The 12476-nt window shown below is 45.2% G+C and overlaps 1 protein-coding gene across 4 annotated transcripts in view; it reads right to left on the bottom strand.

The window, feature by feature from the left end:
• The window catches only part of Slco3a1 (solute carrier organic anion transporter family member 3A1), a 333074-nt gene that overhangs the window by 70973 nt on the left and 249625 nt on the right, over positions 1-12476 (bottom strand). For all 4 annotated transcript variants that reach the window (XM_017802983.2, XM_029555668.1, XM_008852334.2 and 1 more), the window contains exon 3: positions 8205-8303. In XM_017802983.2, coding sequence (XP_017658472.1) covers positions 8205-8303 — 99 coding nt within the window. The remainder of the gene's footprint in view (positions 1-8204; positions 8304-12476) is intronic.

Here is a 12476-nt window from a genome sequence, read left to right as displayed (position 1 = left end):
AGAGGGAGAGGGAGAGGGAGGGAGAGGGAGAGGGAGAGGGAGAGGGAGAGAGAGAGAGAGAGAGAGAGAGAGAGAGAGAATGCTTATATGGGAACATACATATGAAAGTCTGGGATCAACCTTGAGTACTGTTCCTCAGGAGCTGGCTATCTTGCTTCATGAGACAAGGTCTCTCACTGGCCTAGAGCTCACCAATTCAGCTAGGCTGACAGGTGGGAAGCCCCAGGGATTCTGTCTCCAGGTCCCCAGTACTGGGATTACAAGCATGGATCACCATACCTGGCTCTTTTCCATAGGTTCCGAGGCTTCTCACACCCTCATGCTCACATAGTAAGTACTTTACCAACTGAGCTATCTCCCCAACTCCTCAAACACAATTTTTATGAGGCATCTCAGCTACTCAGTGAAAAATCTCTCTTTTCTTTCATGGCAATTGTTAATACTCAAGACGCATGGCAGAATAGCTGATGCTGAGGGAGAATTCTCTATGTGTGCGGGCAAATAGCAGAGTGGCAGATGTCACCAATGTCTGCCTTCTTACTGTCTTTTCCTCTGGAGACAGAGGAGCACACATCCCTCCTTTTGTGAAATATAGCTGTGTGCCGGAGTTTTACCTATGAGAATCAGCAGAAGGAATATGTGTCACCTCTGTGTTGAGTGTGCATGTGCTGGTCTGTGTGGTTCCTATGTTTCTTCCTCCTAAGACAGTATGTAACAGACCACAGTGAACAAAATGCCTGCATTAACTTGATTTGGATATGCAGTAAGCACAAAAAAATAAACTACCATTCCAAGTCATGGATGCTTGAAAATGCCTGTTTCTGCAGCATGATATAGCCTACCCTCACTACTACAGATGGCTTGAGAAATCGACATCCTGCTTTGGTAGTAATCCCAGGAGGTTTAGGGTAGCAAAAGTACTGTTTCAGGTATGACTTGGGGGTAAAGCTCAAGAATCTCCTCCTTTTTCCATCTGGTTTGAATGCATGTCTAGACTTTAAAAGCTTGCTGCCATGCAGTTTTAGCCTGTTGGTTGAAGGTGGCTGTTGGTAAGATGTCCAGAGCAAAACTGAAAAGTACTAATCTGTGTCATTTACTCAGATATATCCAATTGTCAATGAAGCCAGACTCAGAGCAGGATGGGGTGAGAACAGTGGCCCAGGCTGAGGAGACAGCCTGAACCAAGATGTCACATATAAGGAAATTTGGGTAAACAGAATAAGCTCTCTCTTGCCACATGTCTACCCTTGGTCACTCCAGGAATGAGGAAAATACATGATATCATTTTCAAGGTAGTTCAGTGAGTGGGAAGGGAGAGGCCTGGGAGGAGATGGAAGCAGGAACATTATCTGCTGGGCCTGCCATGATGAAATGCCTGTCAAGAGATGGTACACAATTGGGCCTGTCTTTGCAAAAGTGTCTTGGACATAAATACAGAGTCTTCTTTCTAAGATCAGCTCCTTCTCCCTGTTTGTGTTGTACTCTGTGTGTGTGTGTGTGTGTGTGTGTGTGTGTGTTGTGCTCATGTGTGGGTCCGAGCATCTCTGTGGATATCAGAGCATGATGTCTAGGTGTCTTCCTTGATTGCCCTCTTCCTTACTGCCTTGAGACAGGGTCTCTCACTGAACAAAATCCTCACCATTTTGACTAGACTGGCTTGCTAGTGAGCTCTGGGGATCCACCTGTCCCCACTTCCCAATGGTAGGGTCACAGGCACTTGCACAGCCATGCCTGGCCTTTATTCCGGGAGCTGGGTATTCAATCTCAGACCCTCATGCCTGAAGAGCAAGCGCTCTTACCCACTGAGACATCTCTCCAGCCCCAAGATCCATTTCTCTAAGTGCTCCACTGTGGCATCTGGCTTCTGGGTTGCTTTGTTGTTTTCTAGTTATGTTGGGCAAGGTGAGCAAGCTCCAGCCTCCATTTCCAAGGTTAAAAGGAAAAAAATCACCAGGAATATGAATATGAATAAGAATAAACTCAGCAATAGGTCTGCTTAGAAGAAAAGTGGGTTAAAGCAAAATGGGAAAAGTCACTTCGTTTACCTAGCCATACTGGTGTCTAAGAGGCTCTGTGGTTCTCTGAGCATTTTTAAGTTCACTTACCTATTTGTTTAACCTACTTTGTCAACTTTTGCTATGGGACTCAGGAATTCCAAAAGTATCATTAAGTGACAAACCTAATTAGAAACTGAAGCCAAGAAGGGTGGTGTGAAACATTCCAGATCCCAGCCGCCTAGCTAATCAGTCCAACTGAAGGAATCTGGCAGCTGTGCCAGGGCTCAGAAAGGCAGAGTGGGGGCTCAGCTGGTGACCTTTCTCTGTAAGCATGCAGACAGGTCGTATCTTGTTCCAGCTACAAACGCCATGCAGCTATCTGCAAGTCTGTCTGGTGTACGTGCGCTTTAGGACAAGTGTTCATAGTTGTGTTGGTGTGGTTAGATCATCTCAGGGAAGGTTCCTGTCCGTGGGAGGGGCAGCTTTCTGGTTAAATTCAGGTATCAGGGAGACAAGTTGCCAGGTGTAAAGAGGTTTGAGGGTCAGGTGAGCTGGGGTTGAAACCTTTAGTTTCTAACTGCAGAAGCTAATGATGCCTCATTAGACCTAACATTTAGTGCACACTTACTATTTGCCCCGTACCATCCCAGTACTTTGCACAGTTACCTTGTGTCATCCACACAGACTCATGAGAAGGAATGTCTCTAGGATCACAGAGCTCACAGATGTGTAGTCTAGGTCATTGGGATCTGATTCCAGAGTATGAACTCTTAGCCACTGCAAGATAACGCCTCGCTGAATAGAAGCTACACTACCTCGCAAGGTCCTAGGTTGCCAGTGAGACAACTCTGTTACCTTTAAAGTGATCAGTCCATGGTTGATGCTCATCCTAATCGTCCTCTGATAAACCCACACTACTAAGGTTGGTTGATTCAATGACTCTACAACCAACTCCTTTTTTCAAGGTCCTGTTCTTGTCTGCATTTTAGCTATGCGAAGATACTCTAAAACAGAAATTCTGGAGATGCCATCACTTCTTCCCCCAGCTCTCACAGGAGGGCTCTATTCGCCTTCAGAGAGGCCAAGAGCACCACGTGGGATCAAACAGATGAAAGGCAGGGGCTGCTAAGTACTGTGTCTGAGTACAGTCAGACGAGTGGAGTGTCTAGGAAAGCTGCCTGCTGCCCTCCAGGAGCACCTCTTCCTGAGAGCTGGCTCAGTCCTCCAAGACCTGCTCCACTGCACTCCCAGCTGCCCGACACCTGGGTCTCAGCCAGGCTTCCTTTCTCCTGGACTCTCCCTGCAATCCTGCCTCCTCAGCTTGCCAGATCAAGGGAAAGGCCATTCTTTCCTCCATCTGTCCCATAGCACGGCCCTTCCAGGGATGACTTGCTGCTTCTGCACAAACTCCAGGCCAGCCTTTGCCGTTCCTGCTTACCTCCACCCCTGTCCCCAAGCAGGCAGTGCACACAGACATTCATGTGGAATGTAACATTCCTATACATTGAGCAGCCCTAAAGAACAGCTCTGGTTTAGGAATTGAGTAAAAACATAAGGGAGTCCCTAAAAAATAAAGAATCCCTTCCTCAAAATACAACCAGATCCACTCACGGATGACAAGTGTCTGTCACAAGATCAGGAACAATAAAAATTGCTTGGAAAGGAGAATAGTGTGGCTGACTCCTTAGAATTAGTGATGCTCTTCCACCCTCTAGTGGTAAGAAATGCCACCTTCAGGTATCTTCAGGAAGGAAGCAGACAGTGACTGAAGACATCCTTCTTGGCAACAGTCCCCTGTCACCCTGTGCATGGGGAAGGCTGCCATTATCAAGGTGCCCATACAGGAAAGAAAAGCACCCATCTGTCTTATGCACTGGTGACATCAAAGTGCCAAGGAGCTTGGAACTGTGGAGGAGACTTTTTCACTTCTCACAGAGCTTAGAAGGGCAAGCAAAGATGTGAACAGAACAGTGTAAGAACATCAGTGTGTGCTGAGGGGACAGCCTTGGAAAGCTGAGACCCTGTGGGTGGACGGGTTAAATGACCATAGCTACCCATGTCACTCCAGGCACCATGCAAAGAGGCTCTTTCATTCTGAGGATGGGGTGTGGGGAGGGGAATTATGGATGGAAATGTCTGCACAGCCACTTGGGAGACTGATTTTATGAAGATATGCCCATCAGATTTGGTACCTCCTCTTCACAGTCTGAGGCTCACATTCCTCAGTGGTATAATCAAAGATTTTAAAGAGAATGATGCTCAATGTTCTTTTTGGCTCAGAGATTCTAGCTGTTCCCAAGACTTTGGTTTGAGGGGTTCACCACTAATATGCCTAGGACTTCAAGGCAGCATCCTCTTGGGGCACATCCTCCTTCTCCAAACCCCTTGCTGCCCCTGTCTTCTGTTGCCTTTGGTGCAACAGTGGACAATAGCTTTTCTGTTCACATGAGATGGTAGCTGACTTGGTCATGTGACATGTCCTGTACCAGTCCATCCTTTCTTGGTATGAGTGGGTTTACTGGATAGCTTCAGTTGTCAACTTGATACACCTGGGTAGAGGGACCCTCAGTGAGGACTTTCTTCCATTGGAATGGCCTGTGGCCATGTCTGTGGGATATTTTCTTGATTGTTGAGTGATGAGGGAGGACCCAGCCCACCGTGGGTGGTGCCACTCCTGGGCAGGTGGTCCTGTGTTGTATAAGAAAGCAAATTGAGAATAGGCCAAAGGAGCAAGCCAGTAAGGAGGGCTCCTACATGGTCTGTACTCCAGGTTCCTGCCCTGAGCTTCTGTCCCAACCTCCTCAGTGATGAACTGTGACCTGGGAGATGTAAGATAAAATAAACCCTTTCCCTCTTCAAGTTGATTTTGGTCAGAGCTTTTATCATAGCAGTAGGGAAGCAAACTAGGACAGTGGGATACACAGGGCCAGCCAGCTTCTGGAAAACAGCAGCATCCCAGCTCTTCTTGAACAAGCCTAGCACTTGACAAGAATAAATAAGTAAAGTTGCATCTGATTTTATTTTTCTATTTGGAAGTTTGTAACATCATTAGCTACAAGTAAATATATCAGTGGGATTAATGGAGTGAACCACAGAGCAACTCGATTGGATTTAAGACCACATTATTTCTTTAGGGTGAATTAGTAAATTTAGCACTGTCAAGAGATGATGGATGTGGAACCCAGGGACTGAGAGTTCTTATTGATCCTGAGAATAGATCAGCAAGAGAAGTTGGAATGGCCTACTACCCCCTGCTTGTAGAGAGAAAGGAGATGTGACACATGACACTATTCAGAAATACAGTGTTATCTTTCAGGGCCCCAATAGTTGCAACCACATGGGGTAGGCAGCATCTCAGGTGATCCTTAAAGGTCCCTGTCCCACCCACACTTCACATTCTTGTGTAATAAGCTTTCTGCTTGACAGTAGACCTGAGCAACTGACTGGTTTATAGCAGAGTGACGCATACAATATGACATCATTTCTAAGATAAGGGTACCAAGACTGGCTCCATGTCTCGGATTCCCTCTTTTTAAAATTTATTTATTACTTTTATTTTATGTGTAAGCATGTATTGTTTGTATGCATGTAAGTGTACCCATGTCATGCAATGCCTGCAGAGGACAGAAGAGGGCATCAGATCCCCTGGAACTGGAGTTATGGACAGTTGTTAGCTGTCATGTGGTTGCTGGGATTGAACCTGGGTCTTCTGCAAAAACAGCCAGTGTCCTTAACCGCTGAGCCATCTCTCCAGCCCCCCAAGTTCCCTCTTTTATCCACTCTATGGGAGGCTTGGTGACAGAGTCATGAAGAGTTAGCATGGCTATCACAGGCATGAGCTTGGGGTTAGACCCTCTTGATGTTGTCCTGAAGAGGACTGTAGACCAGGCTAGCTTCAGAAGCCATGAGCCAGAACCACCCATTGAAGTCGCTGCTGGATTTCAGACCCATGGAAGAACTGTGAGATCAGAAATATCTGTTGTAAGTCACTCTACATCTGGTGTTGTTTCAACTTGCTTTGGTAATGAAATGTGAACAGAAAGAAGGTGTATTATTTTGGGGCACAGGTTTTAAGGACAAATGTGCTGTAATTTGTCAGATTGGCTTCCTGCCTCCAAATTGTGCAAGCTGGGGTCAGGATAAAAACTTTTGTGAGCTGTGACCATGGTGAGCTAAGTCCCACCTGCTTCCCAATACCAATCTATGTTGAATGGGTTGTGACCGAGAAATAAACTTTGAGTGCATATAATCACTTAGACTTGGAGATTGTTTGTTCCTACAGCACAAATGTAGTAGTTAATCTCCATGGTCAGCTTGATTGGATCTAGAATCATCTGGGAGACAAGCTTCTGGACATGCTTGTGAAGGAATATCTGGATTAGATTCATAGAGGTGGGAAGACCCACCCACTGTGGGTGGCACTGTCCCATGGGATGGGGTCCTGGACTGAATACAGTGGAGAAAGTGAGCTGAGCATGAGCATTCACCACTTTCTGCTTCCTGACTATGGGTGCAGTATGATCAGAGGCCTCACACTCCTGCTGCTGTGCCTTCCCACCATGATGGGTTTCTGCCCCCACTATAAGCCAAAATAAACTCTCCCTCTCTTAAACTTCTTCTTGTCAGGTATTTGGTCCCAGCAATGAGACAAGCAACTAAAACAAGAGCGTAGTTCACGCTGACCAGCACCCAGTTTAATCACAGAATCACAGGTAGGGAGGCCCAGAGATTGAGAAATATGTGGTCTTCCTCCTAAGAACACAGAAAGTTTTGCTTAGGTGGTTTTATTTTTAAATTTATTTTGCATCTATCTGTGTGATGTGTGTGTATGTGTGTATAAGTATTTGCACATATGTATTGATGCATGTGCTTGTGTATCCATATCCCTGAGGAGGCCTGAGGCTGATGCTTAGATTCATCCTTAATCACTCTTTACTATATCAATTGGACAAGGTCTCTCAGTTGACCCCAGTTTGCCCGAGTTCAGCTAGTTTGGCCTGCCAGCTTTCTGCAAGGATCCCTTGTCTCCACCATCCAAATGATGGACTTACAGGCAGTCTTTCATGCCCACCCAGCTGGGATTTGATGCTCAGTTCTCATGCTTGCATAGCAAGCAATTTATCTCCCAAGCCGTCTTCCCAGCTCCATAAGATGGTGTTAAGTGGACATTCTTCTCACAAAGGCCACCCCAACAGTGATTTAGAGAAAAGATTTTCAAACAATTCATTTCTTTGATTCCAATAGCACACTTACACTTTACATCTCCAGAGCATGTGTTCCAAGTTTCAGTTTAGGAACTAGGGCTTTCATATAAACTCATGGCCAACTCTGAATGAGTATAGGTTGGATATTACCATATCTATCTTTTCATAATTATTCTTCTCTTTCTCCTTCATCTTTTTTAGACAGGGTCTCCCTGTAGCCATGGCCTAGAACTCACTATATAGACCAGGCTGGCCTTGTTTTCACAGAGATCCGCCTGCCTCTGCCTCCCGAAAGTTGGTATAAAGACATGCAGCACCACGCCTGGCTTCATTTAAGTCTTTAAAATAGTTCTAGACTGACATAATGATTGTCACACTCAGTTTAGAGATGAGGAAAACACACATTTAATGATTAGATGCAACTTCTTGGAGTTATTTGGCTCTAAGCAGGTGTCTGGACTTGAGTCTAGACCCTCTGAACCAATGCTTATGTTGTTTCCATTTAACCCCAAGTGGGCTGCTAGATCAAGAGGCAGATGCATCAAGTTTGGATCTTGATGGTCTCCTCAAAAGCCGGTGTATCTGGGGATTGGTTGTCATAGATACTGTGGTAGGGGGGACCTTTAGGAGATAGGGCATAGTGGCAGAAGTTAGGTTGTTGGGGGTATGCCTTTGAAGGGGTTATGGGGACCCTGGCTCCTTCCTGTCTCTCTTCACTTTCCAGCCACCATGAGATAAGTAACTCTGTTTTACCGTGTGCTTGACATCATGATGTGGAACCTTGCCAATATGCCCCAAACAACTTGCCAACTACATATAAACCAAAACCTCTGAAACCCCGTTCTTAAGTTGATTATCTCAGGAATATGTGTCATAGTAATGGAAAGCTGAGCAACATAAAGATATTGTTTAGTGGACAGTGTAAGAGCTCCATAGGCTAAAGACTCATTTGTGAGAATGAAAATGCTTATGGGGTGGTTAGCAGTTGAGATCTGTTGCTTACTTGTGTCAATGAAGACTGCATCCACATAGATTTTGGTACACAAAGAACCCAGAATAAATCCACAAGCTGGTCCAAATACCAACATCGTGAACAGGATTCCTGAAAGAAGATGAAACAGTAGATTAAAACACAGAAGCCATTCAATGAGCAAGATAACTAAAGGTGGAGGAGATTATTTGAAGTTGATTAGGTGACATGTCTGATCATGACAACTGACATTATAAGGAGTTAATCCAAACACCACAGAGGCAGAACACCAGTATTTCCCATCTACGAGAACTCCACGAAAATACAGCATATTATGCCAGAATTTTACAGATTTTAAAAAGATTTTTAACTAGATATACATGTGTGTATGTGTGTAGAATACATGCACAGAAGGTGTCAGATCCCCTAGAGCTGGAATTAGAGGTGGTTGTGAGTTGCCTGATGTGGATGCTGGCTCTGGAATCAAAGTTGGATTCTCTGCATGAGCAACAAGCTCTCTTAACCATTGAGCCATCTGTGCCCCACCCCATAGGACTTTGGGAGATCACTTTGAACTAAATATCCATTGGCTTTTCTGTTCTTATCTTTATAGGACCTGCCCCCACATCAATCAGACATATTAAAACAATCCACATCTACCTTTAAGTAGTTTTTCTACCATCAAGAAGTTTGAAAGGAGGGTGGTGGGGCTGGAGAGAAGGCTCAGTGGTAAAGTACCTGTCACACAAGCATGAGGACCTTGGTTTGGATGCTTAGCACTCACACACAAGCCATTCATGGCTGCTGGTCTGTAAGCCCAGTGCTAGGAGGGCAGAGACAGGAGGAGTCCCAGAGCCCATAAACCTACCAGCCCAGCCTACCTCAATTGATGAGCTCCAGGATCAATGAGAATCCTTATCTCAGGGGTGAAGAGATGGCTCAGCAGTTATGAGCACTGCCTCCTCTTGCAGAGGACCCAAGTTCAATTCCCAGTACCTACATGGCGGCTAACAACTGTCTTTAACTCCAGTTCCAAGGACTCCAATGCCCTCTTCTGGCCTCCTTAGGCACTGCATGACACAGGTACACTTACTACATGCAGTCAATGCACTCATACACATAAAAATGAAAAAAATAAAATATTAAAAAAGGATCCTTGTTTCAAAAAATAAAGTGGAGTGTAATCAGGGCAGATACCTGGTGTCAATTTCTGGCCTCCAGACACATACACATACATGTGCATGGACACCCACAGGCCTAAAGTCATATTCCCTACCCCTCATGTACCCCCAGGACCCATCCCACAAAGAACTTTGAAAAAAGATTTTGAAATTTTGCTTTTCCATTAATTATGGCTTCATACAATTAACTGAATTTATAGCTGACCAAGATTCCAGGGACTCATTGTACAAATTTACAAATTCTTGAGAAGTGAGAAAAAAAACAAGCTACAAATTATTTTCAAATGCAATGAAATATTTATAAGCTCTCAACTTAATAGCAAAACCCACACAATTGTATATTTGAGAACAGCTGATTAGACATTGTATAATTTCAGTTTTCCAACTTCCCTCCCACAGTTTGGAATCACTGTCTATTGTTGTCATTGTAACTATGGCTGTTCAGGCCTCAAGCCTGTCTGTGTCACTTGAGGGGACAGCAGGCTGAGTGTGTGTATTATACTTAGTGAGTACAGTATCTTGGCTTTACACCAAACTTTTGGATCATCCTGGGAAAAACAGCGAGTCTACATTCAAACTCATGGGCTATATAGCTACTTAACTAAATTTAAGTCTTGATAGATATTCTCTGACACTGACCATTCCTCAGCCCTTGTGGTTTAAGAAGCAATGGCTCCCTCCACCCCATGAAGACAACCATCTGATGGGGTCAATGTGTTCATGAGTAATTTATGTCTAAAGATGGCCCTGAGGGTGACTGCTAGCAGGTCTCCTGGGCACCAGAAACACAAAGCAGGGGAGGAGTATCAGACAAGGAACCTGAACTCACTGCAGGATTTCTCTCCTGCCTGCTGATTTGGGTCCTTAGGTGGTGGGGCATAGTTAGAGCAAACGGTCCACTGGGGGCCTGCCTTGGAGAGATACCTTTCATCCTTGACCTTTCTTGTTGGTCACTCCACTTCCTGCCCACCATGACGTGAGCAGCTCTGCCATGTGCTCTGTCTCACCACAGGCCTGGAAACAAGGCCAAATGACTAGGGGCCGAAACGGCTAAAAGCAAGAGCCAAGTAAATCTTTTGTCCTTAAATTGGTTTTTCTGGCATTTTGTCACAGCAATGAAAAACTGGCTGATATATTCATCAAGCTCCTTCTATGATCCAAGCACTAATCTCAGGGTTGGAGACTCAGCATTGAACTTCAATCAAGAATCCTGGTCTTCATCAAGCTCACCAGCTTGCCAGAGGAACAAAAAAGTAAAACTTCAGAAACTATAAAGTTCAAATGTTTCTAAGTGTTTGGCAAAGGACACCAGGTCTTTTCAATGGGAATAGGAGCCCAGAGCCCCAAAGCAATCACTTGAGCATGCCTTGTAAGAAATGTTAGGTAGGGAGAGGGAAAAAAGGATACTTTTTAATCACAAGATTGGCACTGCATTTACCCTCAACCAAATCCTATTCCACAGTTTGAAGAAATCTAGAAAGAAATGAATCAGTTTCAGAATTCTCTATGGACAGCCAGAGACCCCAAATCTTACAGTTGTTCTTGTTTAAAGGGGGAGTTTCAAAAGTGAAAACGTATCCCTTTGGAACGAAACAAAATGTACATGACCAGCATGTCAGCCTGGTTTGTCACAGTGCAGATTATGACAACTACAGAGAATGGTGTGTGTGTGTGTGTGTGTGTGCCTGTGCTTGTGTGCTGTGTCTGTGTGCCTGTGCCTGTGTATGTGCTTGTATGTGGGTATACCTGTGTAGGTGTGCATATGCCTCTTTGTGTGTGAACCTATGTGTGTGCATGCCTATGTTTGTGCCTGTGCCTGTGTGTGTGTGCCTATGCATGTGTTTACATGTGCCTTTGTGTGTGCCACTGTATACCTATACCTGTGGGTATATGAGTGTGCCTGTACTTGTGTGTGTGCCTGTGTCTATATGTGCATATGTATGTATGCCAGTGTGTGTCTCTCTGTATGCTCCCGTGTGTGTGTGCTGTACCTGTGTCTTTATGTGTGTTTTGGGGTGCCTGTGTGTGTGATTCTGTGTACATGTATATTTGTGCATGCGTCTATGTGTGTATGTATTACATAGAGGAGGTGGGTCCAGAACATGGAATCCTTTGGCTCAGGGGAGAATTAAAGGAATTTCCAGGCTGGGATGGGGTGAGGGAACAGAACTAGTCTCTGCTTTTTTCTGTAGATGGAGGAAAGAAACAGAATAGTCTGCAAAATAGCAGGGCCATGGAAAACGACTATCCCAGGCCTCTTGCTAGGACCCAGGGCAGACTGAAGAGATTTCCCCTTCCCCTTCTGGGAAAAAGAGTGAAGCCAGCCACATTCTCCTGTTCAGGAAGTTGAGGACAGAGGATGGGTTGGAATCATAAACACCTTAAAGAAGATCCAGGGAGTAAGCTGACTCCCCAGGCTTCTCAGAAGGGCCATAGATCAACAGAACAAGTCTCTCACTAAGGGTGCCACAAAACACACTCCTGACTCACTACATGTTGCCATGGCTATCCCCACAACAGTATGCCTTCATTATGTGAGGTAAGCAAATCTCCAGGGCAATATAATATTCGCTCATCCATCCCCTATAGACAGCAATGAAAACAATCATTGGCATTCGATAGGTCTAAAGAAAGTCCAGGCTTTTAGTATTGTTGGAAGATAAGACATACCTGCCCTTTGGAGGCGGTGCAGACATTGTGCTGTTCCCACACATCTGGGGACAGCAGAGAGTGAGGACCAGTCAGGCATTTGAGATGGCTGAGGTCTTGCCTCATTTGAACTGCACACAGGAGCCCAGCAGGGCCCAGATAGGCCAGTGGTCCATTGTGGCAGCTCAAATGGGGAGCAGATGCTATACACCAAGGTAGCCAAGGGTACAAACTAAGAGCACTGCCTACTCCAATTCCTCTGCAAAACGTAATTTTAATATGTATCAGTTTTTCCCCAATTTCCCAGTTCCAGAGAAGCCTGAAGACCAAATTCCAAGAATGGATCAGAGAGGCAGGTGATGCACATTGTCCCTCTCGGATGAACACACACTCACTCTCTCTCTCTCTCTCTGATGCCCATGTGTAGGTCAAAGGACAAGTGGCAGGAGTTGGTTCTCTCCTATCATGTCAATCC

The sequence above is a fragment of the Nannospalax galili genome, unplaced genomic scaffold (assembly GCF_000622305.1).
Source record: "Nannospalax galili isolate Female #2095 unplaced genomic scaffold, S.galili_v1.0 scaffold63, whole genome shotgun sequence".
In the NCBI taxonomy this organism is placed as follows: domain Eukaryota; kingdom Metazoa; phylum Chordata; class Mammalia; order Rodentia; family Spalacidae; genus Nannospalax; species Nannospalax galili.
This window is presented reverse-complemented; position numbering and strand designations above follow the sequence as displayed.